This window comes from Hyperolius riggenbachi, chromosome 7 (genome assembly GCF_040937935.1).
Source record: "Hyperolius riggenbachi isolate aHypRig1 chromosome 7, aHypRig1.pri, whole genome shotgun sequence".
Taxonomy (NCBI): Eukaryota; Metazoa; Chordata; class Amphibia; order Anura; family Hyperoliidae; genus Hyperolius; species Hyperolius riggenbachi.
In genome coordinates, this window is record NC_090652.1 from 214,827,437 (window position 1) to 214,854,108 (window position 26,672).

The window sequence follows — 26,672 nt, forward strand, 5'->3', positions numbered from 1 at the left end:
TGGGCAGCAGCAAAAAGAAAATTTACTGATTGTAGGTCTACTAAAACTTGGTATCCTTTATTATTTGATGTGAAATAATATATATATATAAATATAAATATAATATTCTGCTCAGTCTGTGAGATGCTATCATTCTATGAATAAATATAGCATTAACCATAAGAGCAATAATGAACCCATATGTGCTATGAAATGGACACAAATTACGGTACTGTGTGAAACTTAACATACCTTTGCTTCCAGATCCAACAGTCAGTACAAACGGAATAAGCAGGTTGAGCAGCATCCCCTCTCGCCTCTCCAGGTTAGTGAAAGGGGAGATCACATGACTCAAAGGGAAATCCTCCTTTAATGCCTAAATCACACACAGATTAGTTTAGTACTGATCTATTCAACGTCCAGTGAATCTATATTTTATTTTAAAAATGTGCCCATTTAGGCAGAGGGATTATGAAAAAAATGATCTGTAAGTTTATGATATTTAAAGTAACACTGAAGCGAAAAAAAATCTGATAATAATGAGTTGTATGTGTAGCAAGGATAAGGAATAGAAAATTAGTAGCAAAGAAATTAGTCTCATTTTTATTTTCAGTTATATATCGTTTTTTTTTTCCTGCATTGCATCATATTGTCTTATTTGCAGTTTGCTCTGTTTTATATTTTAAAATACAGTTTGGTTTGCAGAGTTAATGACCCTTTGAACTTCTCTTCTCACTGAACCTTATCTGAAGCTGTCTGTCACTGTCTCTTTGATGTACAGTGCTCTAGAAATCAGCGACCAATTTCGTCGTGGAGCTCAGAGAAGCTCTTTTGCATAGATAACAACTGAAGTTTCTTAATTCATCCTGTACTGGAAAAAATATATGATCATGTGACCAGTGTTCCTGCTCCAGCTCATCCTGTAAAGGCTGGTGATTTGTGGCAAATCTGCTATCTGGGGTGGATACATTATGATATGATGGAGGCGTGACAGGAGGAAGACCAGCTGCAGGCCTATACAAGCCATGTATAGACCCTGTAATTAAGGTCTATGGATCTCTGGTAAGCGTATCTTTGATCTTAGTGGTTATGGTGAAGAATTTCAAGAGTTAGCGCTGAAGTGTTTTGATAGAATATATTTCTTTGCTATTAATGTTCTATTTTTTGGCTGTACTACACATACAATTCATTATTTCATAAGCTTATTTCACTTCAGGTTCCCTTTAACAAGTGAAGAGGCCAAGAGAAAGCATAAAAAACCCACAACGCAGACAGAGAGCAAAAGACTGACAGAGATACGATAGAGAGAGAGAGAGAGAGAGAGCGAGAGAGACAGACAGACAGACAGACAGAGAGAGAGCACATTATTACAGACAGCTTCAGGAAGAGAGGATGGGAGCAGAGAGAAAAAGAGGATGCAGGGGAATGAATTTGAGGGCAGAGAGAGTTTGCAGAGGAATAAGTGGTAGACAGAGATAACTGAAAGATAGAGGTGGTGGAGAGAGACAAAAAGAGTAAAAACAAAAAAACAGTGAGTTGGCGAAAAGACAGAACAGGTAGGAAGAGCAGCACAAGTTAGGGAAAGAGAAAGAGATTGGTGTAAGAAAGATACAGAAGTTGTAAAGATAAAGAGATTCCAATATTACGATTATTATGATAACAGTAGTTAAAAGGCAGCATTAGTCACCAGCAACTGCAATGCCAACATTGCTACAGTAAATTTCACCCACTAACAGAAACTGACATTTTGCTCGATGGACAATGTCATGTTGATGATTGTTGCTGTTGCATATATAGATTTACTGTATATGGTGCCAACATCTATGATGCTTTACAGTCACTGTGTGCATTTGTTATTACGGAATACATCATGAGAATATGTCATCATTTTTCATAAGTATCATAGGCCTTACTTTGTACTATATGTTAAAGATATATTTGAGTTTGTTTTATTCTCAAACACGTTATACTATATTGTATTGTGATATACTGCAGGAACTACTGATTTATCCAGGCCTGTTGTGAAAGTATTTGGTTATTAATGTAATCATTAGTATACTATTTTTGTTGCTCTGTATTTTTAGGCTGGATTCACTTTTCTTGCAACAGTGATTTTGCTGTTTATATGCTTGTTTTTTCAATATTGACAATACAAAACGTGTTAAAAAAAAATAAGACAGATATATGCAGTATAAATAAATAATACTAATAAACAAATGTAATTGCATTAGAAGTTAGATCATACACCAACCTGTATCTGGAGTGCTACCAGCCTGACAACTGCTGTACTGAAGGGCAGAGGAGGGGAGAGGTACGGGCTGAGGTGGAGGAGAGGTAACCCATCTGCAACACTAGAGGGCCCCACAACACCCATTACCTGTAATGTAAATACCAAGTGCTGCATTTAGTTAGATCAAATGACAATTATTGCAGGGACAGGTCACACAGATCTCTGAATGTGAGACAACACAGATCGGAGCACCTCACACAGGGCTCCATGTAGCATGCAGGATTTAGGCACAGACGTGGGAGTGAGACAGTGACCTCTTCCCAAAATGCACCGCCCCCAGTTCATGCTTACTCACCAGATTCACACAAACATTGATCAGTGACCTAAGGTGAGGCAGGAAGGATATGATTGGCTGCCTCTGAAGTGTCAAACAAACCCCTTCTATCAAATTGCTGGCAGGCTCCCACTCAACCTGTCGTCTGCAATATAACAGGAGGAAGGGTTAGAGAAAGGAAAATATTAAAATAAAACTAAGGATTTAAAATGGTGATCCAGGTCATCACTGCACAGACAGCTTCCATTCTGCATAAATAAACATTCAACACATTGTAATCATTTATTTATAGATTAACTACATGTCTAAAAATCAGTGTAAGTGATCTTTGGTTTTAGTGCCAATATGTTAAAGGGACACTTAAAGGCCCAAACACATGTCGGATTTCCGTGAACGACGGGTCGTTTGAACGTCCCGTCGTTCAGTCATTCGCCCGCTAAATCGGGCATGTGTACAGACTGTCGTTCGCTTGATAAGAGTGAGTTTGAGCGATCCGCCCGGCGGATCAAACAAAAAAAAATGAGTTTTACTCACCTATGGCTCCCAATAGCCCCCTGCAGCTGTCCGGTGCCCTCGCTGTCTCCCTCTGATCCTCCTGGCCCCGCCAGCAGCCACTTCCTGTTTCGGTGACAGGAGCTGACAGGCTGGGGACGTGAGTGATTCTTCGCGTTCCCAGACACATTAGCACCCTCTATGCTGCTATATGGTATATGATATATGCTATAGCAGCATAGATGGCGCTATTGTGGCCAGGAACGCGAAGAATCACTCGCGTTCCCAGCCTGTCAGCTCCTGTCACCGAAACAGGAAGTGGCTGCCGGCGGGGCCAGGAGGATCGGAGGGAGATGGCGAGGGCACCGGACAGCTGCAGCGGGCTATTGGAAGCCCCAGGTGAGTAAAACTCTTTTTTTTGTTTGACTTAAGTGTCCCTTTAAATTGAACCTGTGGCATGTAGGGAGACTCTGGCCTTAGCTGCAAATTTTGCCTGGCCCTTTTTCCTTCGCTAAGCTGCCCCCACTGGTCACCTGTCACAACAACAGTGCCCACTAGTATTGGTGTATGAATTTGAAATAGCATTCTAAATTCACCCGAACACCACAATTCAGCCCTATTCACAGGTTCACAGGGTTGGGGGAGTTCACTTACTTGTGCTTCACCAAAATCTTTCATGTGACCCCTTCTTCCAAAGCCAAAACAAGGAAATACGGGGTCACATGAAATGCGCCATGGAGCACAAGTAAGTGAACTGACCCTGTCCGAAGATTCAGTGCTGAATGGTTTTGAAGAGTGTTTTAGTGTGAAATCAGAATGATGTTCCGAATTCAAACATCAACACTAGTGTACCACAATATCTCATGACTACAGATGGTGTCAGTTGGCCAATGAGAGTGGTGTAGTGAAGGAGGAAGGAGCAGGCAGGATTTATGACCTGAGTCTCACTCCATAAACAATCGGACACAGGTTCACCTTATGTCTCTTTAAGAATGATGGCCACGCCCCTAGTGGGCGGGCTTCTGACTACTTAAACCTGTGATGTGTTTGTGTAAACTGGCTATGATTAAGGAGCCTCTTAGAGCTCCGATACGCGTCAGCCTTTACATGTTCTACTGATGTGCCAATAAAGTTGAAGAAAAGTTTTATACCCAGCCTTGGTGTAGAGGAATGCCTTTTTCCTGCACAGGTTCACCTAACATGTAACGGATAGAGTGACAATGTTGGAGCAAGAAAGATCTATTCTATTTCTGATAAAAGATATATGTGAACATTAGAAGAGTTAAAAGAGAACTGTAGAGAATAATGAAGGCAGCCAATACTGTCAGTTCTAGTTGTATGGCTTTTGTGCTTCAATAGTCAGCAACCAGGAGCTAGGGGGCAGTCCTATACAGAGCAGAAGCGAAGTGGAGCATTATACATTACCTGCTCCCAGTGGCAATTCAGGTTGTCTTAACCCCCTCTTCAGTTCACAAGTGCCATGCAGCCAGCCAATCACCATGTGGCTTCGGTTCCTGTCACGTGACATGGGACTGAAGCCGCATGGTGATTGGTTGGCTGTATGATACTTGAAAACTGAAGAGGAAGTGAAAAGGGACCTGAATCGCTGGAAGAAGGTCATGTATAATGTCCTGCTGCCACTCTGCACTATGTACAGGACTGATCCCTCCCAGGTGATGGAGGTGGGGTGAGTTCCATCTGACAAATCATGTAGTTATGCCCCTGATGATTGCTAAGTCAAACTTCCAATTTTTTTTTATTATTATTTCACAATGCACATGTTAAAACCACAAATTTATATGCGGTGTATGTTCTTATTCACTTGACTAAATATTTCATTTTTACTATTATAATAAAAATTCATAACTACTGTAAGATTATTGGTGGGGATTACATAATCTAGTGCAGGGATGTCAAACTCAATCATGTAAGGGGCCAAAATCTAAAACAGTCTAAGCTGTGGGCCAATTTGTCTCAACTAAAGTAGCCTAACTATGGTGACTGGGGAGGAGGGGATCCTTGCTCCTCCCCCTTCTGCAGTGGCAGAGAGGAGCAGTTTAATATTTACTTGCTCCAGTGCTGTGTTGGGTCTCCTTTAATCTTCCTGACATGTGATCGGAAACTGGAGGTATGGAAGTATAGAGCGTGCAGCTGCTGGGATGGACAGAAGAGACAAGACGCAGCACTGGTGCAGACAGATGTTACACTACTCCGCTACTCTGCTACATGAGGAGAAGGTAGCAGGGGAAAGGTACAGTATGTGTGTTTTACCAGCCACATGGCGGGAGTTGGATCCAAGAAGGGGACCCCATGCTAATTTTACAGGGTCCCGTGGGTTGTAGCTGCAGCCAGGCTCAAACTGACAATGTTTTAACCGGAAACCCTGTCTTTCTATGGATGGGAAGGCTTACGATGATGAACATTTTAAGCTCTTGAGGGCCACATAAATAGTAGGGAGGGCCACATTTGGCCCATGGGCCTTGTCTAGTGCACAATTGTCAAGTATATGTTCTGATGAAGCAACAGAAACATTTGAAGTTTGAAGCTGGTGTGCTAACCTGAACCTGCACTCGATTTTGTATTTGCTGGGTGCTTTGGCTTGGCATCACAGGTTATGCACCCACCACTTGGTTAGGGTGTGCCACCTCTACAATCATTTTGCAGTTGTATGTTACAATGCAGCACTGCATTGTGTGCCACTGTATTAATTGCACTAGCCATACGCTATGTTAAGAACTATGCTAGTGTTCCATGCTATTATTATTATTATTATTATTATTATAATATACCTGTGTTGATTTTTATCATATATTGTAAATGAGAATTACTTCAAATAGAGGTACCATAACAAATCTTATTTAAAGTGATTAAGAGAACTCTCTCCATAGATATTTTTTTAACACCTTTTCACAGTGACCAAGTTAATCAATAATAGATTTTGAAAATTGCACTTGAATTCTGGTGTGTGAACAGTGAATAGAAATTCTAGACTTTATTGTTTGCCATTATGTTAGCTATAGTGTTAGCATACGTTTTTTGTGTAGAAATGACTGCTCTACAACATTATGTTGTCAAATGCAATAACATACTTAAATGACAAATGAAGCGAAGAGCATATGAATGCTGCCATATTTATATCCTCTTAAACAATATTTATTGCCTGGCTATCCTGCTGATCTATTTGGCTGCAGTAGTACCTGAATAACACAAAACCAAGCATGCAGCTAATATTGACAGATCTGACAATAATGTCAGAAACACATGATCTCCATATGCTTGTTCAGGGTCTGTGGCTAAAAGTATTAGAGGCAGAGGATCAGCAGGGCAGCCAGGCAACTGGTATTGCTTAAAAGGAAATTAATATGGCAGCCTCCATATCCCTCTCACTTTAGTTGTCCTTTACGTTCTCCTACTGGTGCACAAGAACATATAGGGCTTGATTCACAAAGCGGTGATAACTCAGTTATCACGCCTAAAAGACTTTAGGCGTGATAAGCCGTGCAAAGCTGAGTTATCACTGATTTTTGCTGCTCTTCGCGTGAAGCAAACGCACAGGCGCGCGCGCAAAGTCCCATAGGGTTCAATGGGCGCGAGTTTCTTCTTATCATGCCTAAAGTGAGTTTAGGCGTGATAAGGGGCTTTTCACAGGCGTGCAAACACTTTGCACCGCTTTGTGAATCAAGCCCAAAGTCTATATTTAAAGGGGAACTTCAGCCTAAACAAACATACTGTCATCAAGTTACATTAGGTATGTTAATTAGAATAGATAGGTAATATAATCTCTTACCCACCCTGTTTTAAAAGAACAGACAAATGTTTGTGATTCATGGGGGCTGCCATCTTTGTCATGGGGGCTGCCATCTTTTTGGTTGAAAGGAGGTGACGGAGCATGAGACACAGTTCCAACTGTTCTGTGTTCTGATAACCCCTCCCAGCTGCATGCGCTAGGCTTCAAATGTCAAATTCAAAATGTAAAAAAAAAAAAAATTGCACCAAAACAGCAGAACGAGATCAACAACATCAGAAATCCCATCATGCTTTGCACAGCATCAGGGGAAAAAAGCCCAGGCATTTTTCTTCTGTGCAGCTAAAAATGAGGCTTGTATAAGAGAAACAAAGTTCTGATGCTGTGAAACTGTTAAAGAAACACCAGGCCTTTTCAGTGCTGCTGTGTCGAATTTTAGTCCGGAGGTTCACTTTAATACACATTTCACATGGGACCATAGAAAGTATAATTGCACAAAGCATGTCAAAACTACTGTAAATACATGTGCACAACCAGAGGAGTATCTAGAGGGGTGCAGGCATGGCTTGTGCCATGGGCGCCACAGCATCATGTGGCGCCATACCTTAGAATCAGACCTCAGATCATTGTTATCTGGGGAACTTGGCTACTTAATTTATGTATGCAGGGCTCACTTGGCTTAGTGATAGAAAAGAGGACAGAGAGGAAATAACATAAGATATTTTCCAAAAAGTATAAAAAAAAAACAGGTAACCATAACACATGTATATGAGAAAGGATGCTGTTTTTAGAGGGGAAAGGGGCTCTGACTGCAGAGGGGTGGGGGGGGGGGGGGCACAAATTCAATGTTTGCCACAGGCTCTATATTACCCAGATATGCCCCTGTGCACAACAAGATGCATAATCACCCCATTCATTTTAAAAAAGAAGAAAATCAGCACAAAATAACAATAATGTGTTATACCTGATATAAATAGTGTACACATAATAACCTCCAGGTACAATAAAGTTTAACCTATAACAATTTACTAAAGAAATTAAGTGAACGTATTTGTGATACCGATTATTTATATCCTCTTTCTTCTCTTGTGCAATATTTTGGCAATATAACTCATGTACCTAGCGGTGCCTAAGCTTTGAATGTTTCTACGGTTTACCTACCTGTGTTTTGTTTGTTTGTTTATTATTATTATGCTCTCCTCTGCTGTTGTCCAGATAAACCACCATAATTGTGTTTGTGGGCAACAGCAGAGGAAAGTCCTTAATATCATGCCCCTACTTCAAGGTTTGCAACATCAGAAACTGAAACCAGGTTTCTGTGGCACCTGCTCACCTTAAAGTTGGCATTTTGTGTATTTTATTGAACATACGATCCAGTCTCTTTAAGATGAGTATAAGGGCTGGTCGTACTGCCTCTGCTGTCCAGTCTGTGATGGGCAACATCTCCATGATGTATCGCTTGAGGCCTCTGCTTTCCATAGTCTGTGTGTCATAGGGTGCAAGTTTCAGAAGTGAGTGGGCAATTTCTGCCAACCTGAATTATGGATAAAACAAGGACAATGATTAATAACACTCTATGGACTTCATACCTACTATACACCAATCAAGTAGAAAGTCAACATTCTTGTTTAGTTGAATATCTCATTATTTAATATGATACAGACCTCATATGGGACTTCACATCTAGGAGCTCCAATGAGGTTACCCGTGGCTCTCCAGCCAGGTTTTGTAGAATCTTCAGTCTAGGACCACAGTGTTTGTAAAACTCTGTGCAGATGTTGAGCAGAGACTCTCGTGGCCTCCGGAACTCTTCTCGAGCAATCCTCTCATCCAACTCTTCCCTTGGAAGTCCTTGACCTTCTTCCAACAGATGCAAGTTATCTCTAAAAAATTGTGAGGTACTCATTCAAAATTTTATTTGACATTCTACAAATAAAACCCAGATATTTAGAAAGATTGGTATGAGCCAATACCTAAGATTGACGCCAGCTGACATGGTATGATTGGCTGTTGTGGCTCCTTTGTGGCCTTGATCTCCTCGGCTCATCTGTGGAGCAGTCATTGGCCTAAACATAACATCAGTTAAATGTCATAATCTGATTGCACGTTTTCTATATGCAAAACAAGATGGCTTTACTGCATCTACACCACAACACATTTGCTCAAAATAAGTTCAACTTTATAAAATGAAACGTTTGATAGTTAATTAGCACTGAATACTGTGAATATTGTTATAAATGCAACATGTTCAGAATTGGCATGAAATACTGGCAATGAAAATATTAGAGAATTAACGGTACAACGTTGAGTGAACAATCTTATTTTTGATGCATCACAGTATTGGTGGGAGGACACAAACACAGAAGTTGAAATCTACACCCTGGCAGGACTAAGCAGCCACAAACAGACGCAGAACATTTATATTGCGCTTTTCTCCTGGCGGACTTAAAGTGCCAGAGCTGCAGCCACTAGGACGTGCTCTATAAGCAGTAGCAGTGTTAGGAAGTCTTGCCCAAAGTCTCCTACTGAATAGGTGCTGGCTTACTGAACAGGCAGTGCCGAGATTCAAACCCAGGTCGCCTGTGTCAACCATTACACTATCCAGCCACAGCAACAGGGTGTAGATTTGAACCATGGCCATCCGGAAGAGGCTAAAGAAATTTTCATTCTACTTGATGAATTCTGCTTGGTGAACTGGTGGCGATATGATCACAAGCTGGAGTCTTTAGTGGTGTGGTCAACTAAATACAATTTTTTCTTTCAATCTGAATGATACTGTTGTAAATAAGATTGTTTGCTTAAAATTGTGCCATTAATGGACACCTTTAAAACTGGAAATACACAAATAGGGCACTGCAGAAGACCTGGACAGAAGGTGGAGGAACAATACAGGTGAGAAGTCTAGTAAAATCAAGAGAGTTAGAAAGGAAAAGCAAGTTTTCTAATATTTAAGTGATAGCGGTGTGGGGATGGGGGTCTGACATTTACAGCAGGGAAACAGGACAACTATCCCACAAAGGGATCGGTTGAAAAGGGCGCCCGAGCTGCCTGTATGAAAAGGACGCCGCCATAGACATCAATGTTATTTCTGGAAATATGGGCTACAAGGTGTAGAAAAGGGCGCCCGAGTTTTGATATAGGCTACAAGCGGGCTCCCCTTTGTAGCCCATATTTTTTCGGCTACAAGGTTTTCGGCTACAAGCGGGCTCCCCTTTGTAGCCCGTAATTTTTTCGGCTACAGTAAGGTGCCCCTCTGTAGCCCATATTATTGCCTTTTTTTTGTAGCCTAAATTTTTATATGGGCTACAAGCACTGTAAGCCGAATTATTTCATTCCCCCACTATCCATGGCGACCTGGAGGGGGAATAGTAATTAACACATCCCGGAGTTTTTTTCTAGCCGAAGTTTTTATATGGGCTACAAGCGCTACAAGCCGAATTATTTCGTTACCCCACTATCCATGGCGGCCTGGAGGGGGAATAGTAATTAACACATCCCGGAGTTTTTTTCTAGCCGAAGTTTTTATATGGGCTACACCAGGCGCCTTTTTTTTTTGTAGCCGAAGTTTTTATATGGGCTACACCAAGCGTCTTTTTTGTAGCCGAAGTTTATATGGGCTACACCAGGCGCCTTTTTTGTAGCCGAAGTTGGTATATATATGGGATCCTCCAGGCGCCCTTTTTTACCGGCGCCCTTTTCATGTAGACCCCCCACAAATACTATAAAAACAGCTTTATTTTTGTTTAAGAATGAGTCATGAAAGCTTATAGGATTTTGAACTTGGCCCTTACTCATAGCTTAAACTGGCACCATAAAATAATAAATTCACATATGTGAAAGCCAGTCAAAGGGAAGACCCTTCACTCAAGGTAGATAGAGGCTGAAATACAATGAAGATGCAGAAACGTGCACACAAACACTGGCCCTAAAGATGACCTATAGCCCCGAGCACTAACATAATGTATTAATGTATACAAAAATTAGCATAAATTACAAAATCATACACATAGGAGCCATTACAAATGGAAGAGAAGACTGAGGACCAGGACAACCAAAACTGTACTCCTTAAATTGCATTTGCAGTGAGGTTTGGTCCTCTACATGGATCAGGGAGACTCCTGCTCAAAGGGCTACTCCATAATGGTGGAGTTGCTCCTTAATCTGACTTCTAAATGGGACCAAAGCACAGAAGGCTGTTTGTAACAAATGGTGCACCACATCAGGTGAGATCTATCCTATCGGCCACAGCCAACCACCTATTCGCTGTGTGAGTGCTCCCTTTCTTTCCTTTCCTCTGTCCTGATACTGTACTCAGATTATCAGCCATAGCTGACCGGATTTGATTTCCGGTGTTTAAAATACCCAGTAAAATGGACACACAAAACTGAGAAAAAAGTCACATGGAAAATGGTTTGGGGATAATATCTAAGATCATCTTGTTAAATGTTACATAATTCACCTTGTCAGAGCCTCTACACTGTACAGAAGAGCCTGCAGTGAGGTGGCCAAAGCAGCGGTGGCAGCGATTTCCTCTCGGGCAGCTGAGACTGTCTCCAGTTGCGATGTTTGCCTTTTCAACTTCTGCAAATAGCAGGGAACAAGAGCTTCTAATACCATCAGCATCTGCAGGCTAAGAAGTGAAAAGCAGACATTACTGTCACTAATAATCATTTTTCTCACATAATTATGATGAACAAGTATCATGTCTTAATATAGGTGGACCTCTTGTATAAGTCTTGTACAATAAAAAGGGGTTCTAGCACTTCCAAACGTCACTTAATCTTTATCCTCTATGCCCCTGGCATGCTGCACTGCATAAAGTATTGCAGCTATTAACCCCTCATAAGCTGGAAGGGCAACTAATAACTCCTCCAGGTTCCCACATGCAGCCATTATAACTAAATTAGTGCCCCCCCCCATCAATGTAGCCAGTATTTTTGCTCCACCATTAGTGTGGCCAGTATCTGTGTCCCACCATCAGTGTGGCCAGTATTTGTGCCCCCCCCCCCCAGTGTGGCCAGTATTTGTATTTTCCCCTCCTCTTTCAATGTGGAAAGCATCTATGTCCCCCTTCCTTGTGACGATTGTCTTTGAGTCTGGGTTTCCCTGTTTCCATTGATGTCTAGTCCGTCCCACACTATTGATACTTAAAAGAACACTATCAATTAAAATGACTTTTTTTTAATAACCTATATTAGGGTACACCTTACTACTAGGGCTAGAGGTACTTTATTTATTCACCCAGTTCTCTCTCCCTCTCTCCCTGCTTAAAAATCATCCTTCATTCCTCGCACAGCTAACAAATATACTTCACTGTGTCACAGCATGCAGGAGACATGAGGAGGAGATTGATCTAAGGAGGCTAGATAACTAGATGAGCTGTAATATTGCTGTAATATAACTAGCAAGGAGATGTGTATACACTATTCCTGACTGACTGGCTTGCTTGTGATGTTACATTCCAGGCTGCATCTACTTCATAGGCTGCTATGAGAGGGAGAGACACTGTTTACCAAGGCATTAACAGGATCTTTACCAGTCAGAGAACAGAAGACAAGGAACACACATTGCCGGAATCCCTTACCACCATCTGAATATGATTCTTTCAGCAAAGTGATTAATAAACTATACACTGAGAAGTTGATAGCAACCCCTGCAGGAACATGGTCTAGCCCTTTAACAGCCCGACACTTTTGTATCTAAAAACTGACAGAGGATTTTACCTCAGAGAGGCAGAACTCTGTAAGGAAGGAAATTGCTCCTAGTATTTGTGGTAATGTGTGCCCTAACATACAGCATTTAAAAAAAATGCTTTAATCAAGAGTATTCCTTTAACCCCTTGCCGACTGCTCCACGCCAATTGGCATGAACATGGCGGCAGCCCCAGGACCACTCCACATCGATTGGCGCGAATGGCTGCTGGCGGGGTTTGCAGGAGATCATACGCACTGATGCGCGCGCATCTCCGCATGAATGACGGAGCTCTGCTCTGCCTTCAGTCTCCTAGTGGCAATCGCCGCTCGGAGACTGTTAGACGACAAAACCGCCGTCTTTTAACATTGTACAGCACTGCGATCTACAGCAGCGCTGTACTGGGGACAGCCAGGTTGTGAGCTGAGTTGTGCGGCTATGCAGCGAGCCCTTAAAGCTGAAGTGGCCCAATTATCAAAAAATGGCCTGGTCACTAGGGGGTTTAACACCGCGGTCCTCAAGTGGTTAACCTCCTTGCCGGTCTAATTAATCCGGCAAGGAGGCAGCGCAGCACTTTAAAAAATTTTTTTTTTTTAAATCATGTAGCAAGCCCAGGGCTCGCTACATGATAGCCGCTGAGCGGCGGTATCCCCCCCACCCGCTCCGATCGCCTTCGGCGATCACAGTAAGCAGGAAATCCCGTTCAGAACGGAATTTCCTGCAGGGCTTCCCCGGTCGCCATGGCGTCGGGACGTCATTGACGTCGGGACGTCACAGGGAATCCCGATCCGCCCCTCAGCGCTGCCTGGCACTGATTGGCCAGGCTGCGCAGGGGTCTGGGGCGGCTCGGCACGGCGGGTAGCGGGTGAATCGGCGGCGAGCGGCGGCGATCGCGTACCACACGCAGCTAGCAAAGTGCTAGCTGCGTGTAGGAAAAACAAATTATGCAAATCGGCCCAGCGGGGCTTGAGAAATCCTCCTGTGCAGGTTACCCCGAGCCGAGCTCGGGATAACCAGCAAGGAGGTTAAGCTTACATCTGAGAATAGGCTTGACGAAGGGGACTAGAAGGGGACATATCTTGTTTACTACCTGTATAATTCTCATGTTGAACATAGTTCCAAAACCTTTTCTTTTTTTACCTGCGGAAAGACTCTGGAGCATAGGCCACCACAGTTACACATAGCTTAATGCACTCACTGATGGAGAAAGCCATGTCCTCATTGCCATAACAGAAGTCTGGAAAGAGTTAAGGAACAGATTAGTTATTAGTTGCTTCTTCCATCATAGCTTGAATGGAGACCTTTGTGAAATACTTAAAAATATTGTTTTTTGAGTACCATGACAGAGACCGATAAATAGATAGAGAGATCAAATACTCAGTCCTAGTCAGTGTCTAAAGGGGCCCATTAATGGTACAATAGTTTCCTCAGTTGCAATCTTTCAATCAGATTTTTAACAGCAAATTGTATGTGCAGAAAAACAATGAAATACGTTGCTATGGTTGATTGGAATAGAAAATGTCCTCAATTGGAATGTTGTTTTTTTCATGATCCCATCTGAAGAGAGAAAGTGCCATAATCTTCATTTATGCGAACAATCAGTACTGTAATTACCTTCTGAATACTTTCAATCCTGCACATCTAATCAAAAGATTGCATCTGATAAAAATACTGTGCTGTTAATGGGCACCTTAAAAACTGAACTCAAGACAGACTAAATAAAGAAATCAGTATGTGTGAAATCTTTTACCAGCCATAAGATTTGGTATTCTCTACTGCCAGTATTATAATTCAGAACACTGAGCAAACGAAGAAAGCCAGGAACCTGATCTGGCTTCTCTCCAGGATATTCCAGTAATATAAGGACATGTTCACCAGGCAGTGCAGGTCAACAGCACGCCAATGTACAAAGCCTGGAGATTACTGCTATTCCTCCCACAGCACTGGTAAACATGAAGTGTCATTACATTTCTTGAATTAACCACGTGTCCTACTTATCTATCAACATTTATGTTATCACATTTCAGGTATACTTTAAAATTCTATTTCAGAGTGCAAGTACTTCCCCTCGCTGTGTATAGAGATGGCTCGAACTTCAGATTTTGGGTTTGCGAACTGTGAAGGCGAACTTACAAAAAAGTTTTGTTCGCGTAACCTGGGATGAACCGCCATAGACTTCAATGGGCAGGTGAATTTTAAAACATACAGGGACTATTTCTGGCCACAAAAGTGATAGAAGAGTTGTTTTAAGGGGTCTAACACCTGGAGGGGGGCATGCCGGAGTAGGATACATGCCAAAAGCCCCTATGAAAATTATGTATTTGACACAAAGCAGGGTTATAAGTCCCTAAATGACAGAAATCACATTACATTCTTAAATTTGAGGCATAATGTGCTGTAAAACATCTTGCGTGTGTATACATGGATCAGGTAGTGTAAGTACTGTACTGCTTCACACTGGCACAGTACAGCAAGGGCCAGCTGCAACAGGGCTGTATCTATGCAGTGTCAGTGTCACACACACAAAAAAAAAAACATCAGAAGAATATTAGCCCTCAAAATAGCTTTTTGGGGTGCTTTCAGCAACAAATTTCAGTGAGGAGCAAGCTAACAAGAGCCTGACTAACTAACGTTTTCCCTATCTCCAGAAATGTCTCTCCCTTCCTCTCAATACAGCAGCAGACAGAGACTGAGAACATGGCCAACGCTGCTGCGCTTTTATAAGGAGGGGGGCAGGTTTCATGGGGGAGTGCAGCCTGATTGGCTGCCATGTGTCTACTGACTGTGAAGTAGGGGGTCAAAGTTTAGTCCCATGATGAGGTATAGGGGGCGGTTCTAACACCCTATGTGTTCGCTACCCGCCACGGATGCGAACAGTTGAAATTCCCGCCGGGCAAACTGTTCCGGCCATCTCTAGCTGTGTACAGATAATTTAAAGAAGAACTCTGAATAATTCAGTGGGGCTTCTCAGAAGTCAGAACCCCCAAAATATAATTGTAACCATTTCAGCCCGCGGGTTGTTTTCACCTTATGGACGAGAGGAATTTTCACATTACATTGTTCATCCTTTTCATTTGCCAATAACTTTATCACACAAGGAAATGATCTATTCCTTGCTTTTTTTCGCCACCAATTAGGCTTTCTTTGGGTGGTACATTATGCTAAGAATTATTTTATTCTAAATGCATTTTTATGGGAATAGTAAGAAAAAGATAGAAAAAATTCATTATTTCTCAGTTTTTGACCATATAGTTTTAAAATAAAATGTACTGTGGATAAAAGCCACACATTTTATTTGCCCATTTGTCTCGGTTATTGCAACGTTTAAATTATATCCCTGGCGGAATTGCTCCCAAAATTAGTTAGCCCACATCAAGTGGGCTTTGTGAGACAAAGGTCGGCTATAGCAAATATACGCAAAGTCCTGGTAGCCCAAGATCATGTTAGAGCATACCCGAGATCCTGCAAAAATTATGCCTTGCTATTAATCGATACTGAAAAGGCTTTCGATAACGTAGACTGGGGATGGATGGATAAGGTATTAGATAAATTCAACATACAAGGAGAAATCAGGAATCTCATCAAAGCAATGCATACAAACCCGAAGGCACGTATATATACGCCAGGTTTTCTCTCGGAAGAAGTAGTATTAGAAAAAGGAACCAGACAGGGCTGCCCTTTGTCTCCCCTGCTCTTTAATCTAGCGCTAGAGCCCCTAACCCAAATATTAAAGAGTAAACTGCCAGGCATAGATATTGGAAACACTGTGGTGTCGCAAGCCATGTTCGCCGATGACATCCTTTTATTTTTAAAAAATCCAGAAACTCAATTGGAAGAAGCCCTAAACATTATCCAGCAAGTTGGTAACTTTAGCGGCTTCAAGGTGAATGTTTCCAAATGTGAACTACTATATCTCTCCCCCCTGGCACCCAAACACCGACTGACCCATCTTCCAGTAAAAGTAAGTACGGTGGTTACCTATCTAGGGGTAAAAATTCATAAAGACCCAAGCATGCTATATAGCTTGAACTATTCTCACCTGATAAAAGATCTTAAGAATCAGCTGTTAAGATGGGAAAATTTACCAATAAACCTGGCAGGTAGAGCTGCTCTGATTAAATCAGTCACCTTTGGGAGACTACTCTATCCCTTACAAACCATCCCATTGCTACTGAAACATTCAGACATATTAGACATAAACAGAGCAATATCGAGATTTTTATGGAAACACAAAAGAGCAAGAATTGCTCTCGTAAAATTACAGTTACCAAGAGAATGGGGGGGTCTAGCGATTCCTGACATACGAAGATATAATCTTGCTTGTTTGGCAAGACATGTGAGAGACTGGATAAATAAATCCAGCGTGTATTCAAATTATGATCTTGAGGCAGCATTCTCTGAGCCATGGTCACTAGCAGGCCTCCTACACACCCCACGAAGCAAAATGCCCCCGAAGCTGGTAAATAGTAGAGTTATTAAAGATACGGTGATGGCCTGGAGGGAGCTAAGGAAAATATATCGGGTACCTCAGCAGATCTCAAAATACATGCCATTTTGGGGACTTCCTGGCTTTACTGCAAGCATTATGCATGGAGGATTTCTGAGTTGGAGTGAGAAAGGGCTCGAGCACTTGGGCCAGATCTGTGACCTGCGCAGGGGGAGATTTATGACCTTTCAGGAAATAAGAGCTAAATTTGGGATTCCCAGAAGCCATTTTCTCTATTATTGCCAAATAAGATCACACATACGGAGCAAAATTAATGATATATCATCAGTGGTAGCCCTAAACACTTTTGATAAATTTATCTCGCCCCATATGCATCAATTATCGCTAGCTGAAATGCATTCAAGATTACAGGCAATAAATATAGAAACGAAAGCTAGGAACAATTTAACCAAATGGCAAAAGGACATTCCAACAGAAAAGCTCGAGGAAAAAATATTAGAGGGTTACAGACTAGTGCACAAAATTATACCAGGGGAGACATGGAGGGAGTCGCAACTAAAATTAATTCATAGAGCGAAATACGCGTTTAATATAAAGTACCGTATCCCCCCTGCGCATTATTCTCCGAGATGTCCTAAGTGCTCACTACAAAATGCAGACTTATTCCATTGTCTTTGGTTATGTCCAGCAATTACCACCTTCTGGCAGGAGGTGTTGTTATATATCGATTCTGTCTGTAAAAATCGGTTGGATTGTTGCCCAATAGCATGTCTTTTTAACTATATCACACCTCCAAATCTAGAAATCGACCCACATAAACATCAAATCCCAAGCAAGCTCGCACACTTGATTCTGATTGCGGCACGCAAAGCCATATTTAATAAATGGATCTATCCCAGCAATCCAACGCTTTGGGATGTAAAAGAAGAATTATTTCACCTCTTTAACCAGGATAGACTAGAAGCAACCATACATAAAGACAGAAAGACAGCGAACTTCTTCAAAAAATGGAGGACCTTTATTTTGGCATCATACTCAGACTTGGAAATCAAAGATATCATGGAGCCTTTCATCTATACCAAATGGTACCTGACAAATCACATCCAGGGAACTTTGGGCCGCTTGGACATTTCACTTTCCAACTAGATTATAAGCATTTAATGCTTCGCCTTAGAGATGACAGAAGGGGGGGTGGGGGTTGAGGGAGGGGCGAGAGGAATCAGGAATGTAAACAAAATTGGTTATAACACATTGTGGACGGATATATGTTTGTAATGTTAAGGCTAAATGCGGTCTAGATCTTGGCAATGTAACTGTTTGTTCATTATGTGACAGTCGAATTCCTGAATTGCTGTTATATGGGATAAAATCAATAAAAATTGTGTTTAAAAAATAAATAAATTATATCCCTAGTACAATGTATGGTGACAATATTTGATTTAAAAATAAAGGTGAATTTTTTTCAGTTTTACATCCATCACAAGCCCATAATTTAATAATAATATACCCTCTTGACATACATATTAAAACAATTTTATACCCTAAAGTCTGTAGGTGTAATTTTACTATTCGGCCACAAGATGTCCTTGCACTTTATTTCCTATTACGTACAATAAGTACACTAAATAGGAAGTAATGTGTGCCTGTGTTACTTTGGAAGTGACACAGGCATCTCATTGATGACGGCAATCACATGGACCTAGAGGGGAGATTAATGAATGGGCGGAAACGTGCGAGCGGGAGTGAGTGTGGCAGCACCATTTGAGAACGATCACTGTTTTCGAACAAAAACAGTGATCATTCTCGGCGGACAAGCACGGATTGGCTTAGGGGACTTCTGTCCCCTGCCACCTGCCACCAATCCCCTTGTCACCTGGACCATCATGATCGGGACCATCTCCAACATATTCCTTGGCATTGTACAAAGTGCAAAACATACAACAACGTGAGCATAGATACATGAGCAGTTCAACATGTTGTACAATTTGGACAACCAGTGACACAAGTACCAATACATACAATTGATGTGTAATTTAAATTACATCACCAATATTAAAAGAAGTACATATGAGAAATTGCACAAAAACAAGGGGAAAAAAAAGAAACAGGAAACAAAAGGGGGCGTTAACAAATAATTTTGCATTTCTAGCAATAAAGTCAGTACAGAGTTTCCATAAATACCTAATGATTTTAAGGGCCGTTCTGCTTTCACAAGCTCTAGGATATCCAGGTTATCAGGGGTTTCTCCTTCCAAAGACTGAAGAAGGTCGAACAAACATTGAGAAGACACTCCCTTACTAGATGAGCCACTACTCACTCCATCCTGGGGATCAACATGTTGAGTTAGAAATGGCAATAATACAAAGATATCATCTGTAGACTAACAAACAAGGTGCTAATCCTCTGTGTGCTACTGTACCAAAAGTCTCACAAATAATGTATGCACATTCTAATTTAGGCTTTCAATTACTTTAACTCTCAAATCCTTTGGCATACATTGGACATTATAAATATAAATTCACGGGCAATGATTTCTCATGATTGTAACTGCAATACAATTAGAGGTGCTTGTGCGTAGCATAACACATGGAGGAGACGGTGACAGATTTGTAAGGCTCTGCCTTGCCGGTCATGACCATGGCCCATATGCAATTAACTTTTTCACCTGAATTTTCTCTTAGGTGATATTTTTAAACTTGTCAATAAAATGCCTTTCAAGCCAACAGAAAGCAAGAAAATACACAAAATAATTTTGATAGTACCATTTCACCAACTTTTTGGTACTTTTTTTTTGTTAAAAAGTCCTGGAAATGTATTTTAACTCAAAGATGAAAAATTATCTCCTAGGAGAAAACTCAGGTGAAAAAGTGAATTGCATATGTGCCCATGTGTCTCTCTATTTCATGTCATCATGTGTAGCTTAAAGCAGGAACAGATAACACCAAATAAGAGCCTTACAAATCTACCACAATAGAGTACTAGTAACTAAGGCTGTTGCCTTTGATGTAGGATGTGATCCTTTGACCAGGGTTCGAAGCTAGTACGTAAAAAAAGTAAGGTGTCTTTGAGCAAGGCTCCTTACTGATCCTGGTCACCTGTGGAGTGTGCCCTAAGTGGTTGCAGCCTTGAAGTGCTTTGAGTCCGCCAGGAGAAAAGCGTTATGTAAATGTTCTGTGTCTTGTCTACTACCTTATGGAACAAGTAACATGCTTATTCCTGTGCTCTGCTACACAAAAACAATAAAATCACAATTGTAGATTCAGAATTGAAAAACAAAGCTGCTCGCAGCACGCCATCGCACATCAATGAATTCACCAAGTGATTAACGACAATGCTATTGGCAAAGGCTGCAGTGATTGTGAGCAAATAGTTACTATTGCTGCTTTTTAAACATCATTTTTTTTTAATCAGGGAAAGCTCCAACACATCTGGATAAAGTGAAATACAGATATTGCACTGCACAGTCACAATCATTTATTTCATATACAGTGCAGTGGTTGTATGATGCCTGGTGATGAATGGGGACACATGCACATGCATGCACATTTTCCTGCTTATTGCAACACAGACCACTGCAGCTCCTGCTGTACAGAGAGCTCCAGGAGTTTGTGTTTGTTGCACACTGTGGCTTACATGGGCAGGATTCAGTGGTATACTGCCTTCCCACCATGGCTGCTCTGACATACTTATAGCAAATGTAAAGCCAGCTTAAACAAAAGTTAGATATTAAACTATGTAGAGGGAAGGCCCTGAATCCCATAGAGTCTTCCCATTCCTCTCTCTGTGTCATTGGTCCACCGCTGTCCCCTGTTGAAACTGGGACTCCTTGGTAGGCATTTGAAAGCACTTGCAGCCCCGAGTGTTACCAAAGACAGCTGCATCAGTACTGCACACACACAGGCCCGGACCTGCTGGTCTTCGGAAATACACAGGGGCGCAAGCACTTCTGATGCCTTCTCCAAGAACCCCAAAGGTGTATTCACCAAGTTAATTGAAGAACTTGACCGGGCCCAGTGATGGAACAAGGGCATGGAGAGAGGGACCAGAAGGCTTTATGAGATCCAGAGCCTCCCTCTACGTAGGTAAGTATCTAAGTTTTAAGGTGGCTTCTGTTTTACTTTAATCAAAGGATAGCAATGTACAAACCTCTAGCTTACTGAATCTGGCCCAAACTGCTAGAAACAACCATATTCATTAACAATACAAAGTCTTAAAGGGAAATTCCACTTTTGTTAAGAAAAAATAGAGCAATTTGAGCTCACTTTCCTTTTTAACCATTTAGCTGCCCCACTTGTACTGTCTCATTTCAGATAAAATGGGATAGGGCAGTGGGCACCATCTATACTCAGGCTGCGTAATGCAGCCTAATGCTGGGTACACATGATGCAATTTCCCTTCCGATCGATGGGTAATCTGACAGGAAGTTGCATAGTGTGTACATGTCCAAACTGTTCCGGACTGATAACAGGATCGATGTTCCAATAATAACTTTGGAAAATTGATTCCATTATCGAACAGGAGCAGAACGGACATGATGGAAATAATCATCTGATTCCAGTCAGTCGAATGGGAAATAGCATTGTGTGTACCCACCATAATGCAAAATGGGCGCCAGGAGTGATTTGATATTTACCTGCTTTGGACGCAGGATCCCCTCTCTTCTTCCCCCTCCACGTGACGCTATAATGCTGATATCTGATAGTTATATTATGTGATCGGGACCCAAGGGAGGATGTCAGCGCCAGCACGCCGCTCGGTGGGGGAAGAAGCGATCAGATCCTGTGTCCTCAGCAAGTAAATATCAAATCGCTACCTGCGCCCGGTCTGCATTAGGCTGGGAGTATGGGGGAGACACACAAAGTGGTGGGGAGGCAGGACAGGACTTGGTGCCAGAAAGAGGCTGGCAAATGGTTAAAATTCATATATAGCTTCAAACTGGAGCAGAAAGATAATTTTAATATGACTAATAGTAACAAAAAAAGCCTATGTGTACAGTGAGTCAACAATAATATAACGTAGCAAACAGCACAGGCATAAAAGAACACTTTATTTTAAAATGACAAATATATGCCAAGCCTATAAAACCAAGAACCATTAATGTTATAGAAATATGGGTGTCACCATATCTCAGTGACAACATCTCAGGTTCTCATTTGGGATTAATGGTGGGGGTTGTCAGCAAAAGCTTTGCCCACCCAGGCCGAGTACGCTTGTACAAGGCATTCGTTTATTTGGGCACCTGATGCCACTGATATTTTGGATACAATATTTTACTATTCACTGTTCTTTTGGCGTCCAATAATCTACCATCGGCTATACCTTTCACTATGTCAAACACTAACCCTTCTACCTATGCCTAACACTAACCTCCCACCCAAAACATATTCTTCCCATAAAGCCTAACACTAACCTCCTCTACCTGACTATGTTCCCTGTCCTTTTTCTACCCAATTCCCGAATACTTACCAATATAACTCTCCCTATCGTCTCTCCAGTGATCAGCTATTACACAGCCGAGCCCCGTCTCTGCAAACTAGACTAATAGCTGATACGTGGATATGTTGTTCAATAGCCAAGCGTCAGTATTCAGCTATAAAGTGGCTGGTCACTGGCACCCAAGTAACCCTGCAGTGCACTCAGCTACCCTGTAGCTAAGTTGAAATAGTTTTGGCTATACAATAGCCAAGCACTGACTGTACAACAGCAGCTATACATATGCCCAAACAAACCACTCCATAGCCACAACTTTGCATTTCAGTCTATGGCGGTGCCTGCAATAGCCAACGAGCCAGGAGTCAAGATGTGCTAATCTAACTCTGGCCCTCCCAGCAGCAGTATGTCGACAAGCACCACCACTTTACCCTTATGAGGACCCAAGCAGTTCTCACTTAGATTTGGTGATATTCATGTTTCTGTATTGTCAAGGTGTGGTTCTTGTACTTATAGTCTTATGGTAAAAATAAATTGTTCCATTTCCTGTACATTTAGGGTTTTTGTTGCTCATAGAATTTGTTAGGTATATTGATAGTACTAATGTAGTATAGTATTAATGGTACTGAATACTACATTGATATACGGCTACCACCTTAAAGCGCTTACGAGTGAAATCGCCGCAGGTAGACTTGGGCGCAGGATACAGCTGATATACGGCTTACCCTGCTCCTGCACAAGTAATTACTATTTCTCCTCCAAGTCCATGTGGATGGTGGAGAATTATGTAATTCGGCTTCCAGCTATTGCTGCCGGCTGAATTGCAGTGCTTTAAAAGTAACTTCAGCTCCGTCTTCTGACAGCGCCGAAGTTATTCAGTGTGCGCCGCCATAGCCATAATTCTTATTACGGTTTATGGTGGCGCCGGCTGTGCCCAAATCTCCTGCGCTCTAATCGACATGCTCACTTAAAGCTCCTTTCACAGCTGATCCGTTGCAGTGCACATCCACAGAAATGGGTTTGCACTGCAAGGTTGATGTAAGGGTGCATTGCATCGATGCTACATGTACAGTGCAGCATAGTGTACTATAGACTTGAACCACACCCTGAATGTTGTTCCATCAGAGCTCATTGCACCCCAAGCTGAGGAGTGTGAAAGGCCCCATTGAAATACATTGGCATCGCCTTTTGAAGCAATTATATTGTCCGATGCAATGGATCAAGTGTGACAGTAGTGAATCTTTTATTTAAAAAGATTAATTTAATCTCTAAAAGTATGTTTAAAAAGATTAATTTACAAAAAAACTAATGAACCCCTGATGGATGTTTATGGTATTTTTTTTTATTTTTCTTAACAAAATTTGAATTTCTCCTTTGAGTTTTTTGTGTACTTATACTTAACCAACACCACTTTCATACAAAAATCTTTTTAACAGTTATTATTAGTACACGCCATTTTGTAATTGAACGATGTTAAATATTTTCTTTCAGCTTTAATCTTCAGCTGCTATGCTGTTTAGGTTTTTTTTTAGGAGACTTGCTGGAAACCTTGGTGTAAGACATACCCAGAATTCTTCTCTCTCTGTTTGTCTCATTGGTTCACAATTCTGCAAAAAGCAGGAAGTAAGATTTAATGCATCCCTTCGTACCCATAGAGCTTTGTTTGGGTTCACTGCAATCACACATTCATGGAGAGAATGTTGGGTAATGCTGGCTATGCAAACACGCAGTTGGGAATAATCACTCCCATCTCAGTCCCAGCTGAGAGTTATGGGAGGCAGCTTTCACAATGATATATGTTGTAGACCTTCACAGCAGTGGCCTGGGAATTACACCTGTGTATCTGTATACTAAATTCACCGTGTTATGAGAGCAAAGTTACTAAAGTACAGCACTAATGTATCACTATGCCTGTCAGGGATGGTCGGAAATGGTGACTTCAGATTCTGCGGAAATTCCGATTTCCGCCAATGTCGATTTCTGATTTCCATTTTACCAATTTATGAGAAGTCTTTCATTGTCATTTTTTTGCATTCTCTGATTGGCTAAATACTTCCAAGTTGGCTGATTGGGCTAAAATTACAGAGTTGTGGTAAATCAGATTTCTGCAGAAATCTGATTTCTGAGTGTCCGATCGGAAATGCAGAAATTTCCATTTCGTGGAGTCCAAATGAGCATCCATAATGACAGTGCTTACACTCAGTGCATCCGTGTTTTGGTCCTCACTACTGTAGTAAACTATTCCCTGGTGTCATGCTCCATGAAAGACAGTCAAGGCAAGATTTTTCTAGGACTCAGTCTATGTGGTCTTTGCAGAAGTCCATCAGTGAACACAGCTACTGGAGCTTAACATGGATGTAGTGGCTGGCTCAGACCCTCTCTGCTCACACTGCAATGTCACAACCCAGCCACCTTCCCTCACTGCACAAATGGGTGGGCTGAAGAGAGGGAGATGAGATGGAAGTGAAGTCATAATGTAGGCGGAGAAGTAAGGAGGCAGTCACTACATCTATGTCAAGCTCTGGGAACTGTGCTGACTGTAGGGTTTGAATAGAACGTGATACAAGGGAATACACCACTATGCAAACAAGGATAGGAACGTGGATGGCAGTGACTCTAAATATAGGCCTGGATGGCAGTGACTCTAAGTATAGTCCTAGTGCCGCGTGGGATTGTGCTTACTTTAGTAACTTTTCCTTCACTGCAGGGTCACTTTAAAATATTCCAAATATAGGGATGATTTGATAAAAGTTTTTTGCTTTTCTTAAAGTAAACCCAAGGTGAACCTAAACCCCCCAAAAAGATACTTACCTAGGTAGAGAGAAGCTTCTTGATCCTCCAGAGGCGTCCTGTGTCTTTTATGCCCCTACCACTGCTGCCCATGCCCAGGACCCTCTGGAAGTTTGCAGCTGCACTCCTATTCTTGCATGAGTGCGGTCGTACTGTGCTGGCAAGTATGACTGCGCTTGCATAGCACAGAGCCGATCCTGCAGGAAAGGGCTTTGACTTACTGTGCAGGCAATGCCATTCAAGCACAGGTGCAGTAGGCATGAAAAGGAGCACAGCCACAATCACATTTCCGACAAGGTCTTGTTGGAATTGTTCGGGGGGTCCACTCGCAGCAATGGTGAGGACCAGGAGGACATGGGAAGTCTCTGCAAGATCCAGAGACTTCCCTCTTAAATACCGTATGTATCTTTTTTATGTTGCCTCGGGTACACTTTAAGGAGGTACACTTTTATCATTCCCTTTTTTAACGTGCTGATTTAAGATCTACACAAAGTTAAAGAGGAGTACAGAAAGACAATTTTCGACAAGAGTAAAATAAACACTTCAGAAGCTAAAGGAACATTCTAGAAGCACAATTTTTTCAAACAAGGATAGGCACACAGGCACCAGTACAGACAAAGCGTAACAACATATACAGTAGATACTCGGGGTGATGAAAAAGTATTATGACATGGGGCTAAAAATATCATACTGGAATTTTGCATTATTGATCAGACCATTCTAAAACAGCTCACACAAATGTATAAATATGTATACTAACACTTTAATTTTTCAAATTTGTGTTTTATATAAATATACAGGTTAGCAATTTGTTCAGAACACTGTGTTAATATTGGTCTTCCTCTGAAATCAGCCTCAGTTCCTCAGAAAATACTGGAAATATTATTTTAAGATTGTACCCTTAGGATTCATACAACTGATGCCAAACCCTGACTCTACCACCCGTGTCCCTCAGCAGAGACCAAGATTCATCAGACCAGGACAGATTTTGTTTAGTCTTCCACAGTTTTCATGAGCCTGTGCCGACTGCAGCCTCAGATTTCTCCTCTTGGCTAACAGAAGAGGAACCTGACTTTGCACTCTGACACTGTTTTAATGAAGTATTCCTGTCAGCTTGAATTGGTCTGGCCATTCTCTTCTGAATCATGAACAAGGTGTTTCCGATTGAATACCTGTAGCTCACTGGATGCTTTACATTTTTTTCACACAGGTCTGAGCAAGCTCTAGAGACTAGCGCAGAAAAAGTGGGATCAGCGCATCACCAGGCCGCCCCTGAATGGCCTCAGCTCAGAGATGCGCTGAGCCCCCCCCAGGAACTACGAACGCACCTTGAACCAAACAGAGGCTCTGCATATACACCAAAGAAACACTAACAAGTGGGAGCAGCTGACCAGAATTAAATCAAACACAGCAAAGAAATGAACAGCGCTACTTAAGTAGCGCTGTTCATTTCTTTGCTAAGCTCTAGAGACTAGACTATGACCTTTTGAAGAGGCACTGCATCATAGGAGATTAATTTTAGAGCCTTGATGTC

At 41.8% G+C, this 26,672-nt stretch overlaps 1 protein-coding gene and 1 long non-coding RNA gene across 23 annotated transcripts in view; one reads left to right on the plus strand and one right to left on the minus strand.

Moving 5' to 3' along the window:
• UNC80 (unc-80 homolog, NALCN channel complex subunit) overlaps positions 1-26,672 on the minus strand; it is a 261,092-nt gene that overhangs the window by 57,805 nt on the left and 176,615 nt on the right. For 18 of the 22 annotated variants that reach the window (XM_068245188.1, XM_068245180.1, XM_068245176.1 and 15 more), the window contains 10 exons: positions 23,914-23,955; positions 19,100-19,241; positions 13,612-13,708; positions 11,240-11,410; positions 8,754-8,846; positions 8,445-8,663; positions 8,114-8,314; positions 2,565-2,688; positions 2,231-2,356; positions 232-355 (listed from right to left, as the gene is read on the minus strand). In XM_068245188.1, the coding sequence (XP_068101289.1) occupies positions 232-355; positions 2,231-2,356; positions 2,565-2,688; positions 8,114-8,314; positions 8,445-8,663; positions 8,754-8,846; positions 11,240-11,410; positions 13,612-13,708; positions 19,100-19,241; positions 23,914-23,955 (1,339 nt within the window). The remainder of the gene's footprint in view (positions 1-231; positions 356-2,230; positions 2,357-2,564; positions 2,689-8,113; positions 8,315-8,444; positions 8,664-8,753; positions 8,847-11,239; positions 11,411-13,611; positions 13,709-19,099; positions 19,242-23,913; positions 23,956-26,672) is intronic. The other 4 variants (XM_068245196.1, XM_068245197.1, XM_068245186.1 and 1 more) reach the window with 1 other exon arrangement.
• The window catches only part of LOC137524826 (uncharacterized), a 56,905-nt gene that overhangs the window by 11,042 nt on the left and 19,191 nt on the right, over positions 1-26,672 (plus strand). Inside the window, exon 2 of the long non-coding RNA XR_011022782.1 lies at positions 244-304. This is a non-coding gene — a long non-coding RNA (uncharacterized lncRNA). The remainder of the gene's footprint in view (positions 1-243; positions 305-26,672) is intronic.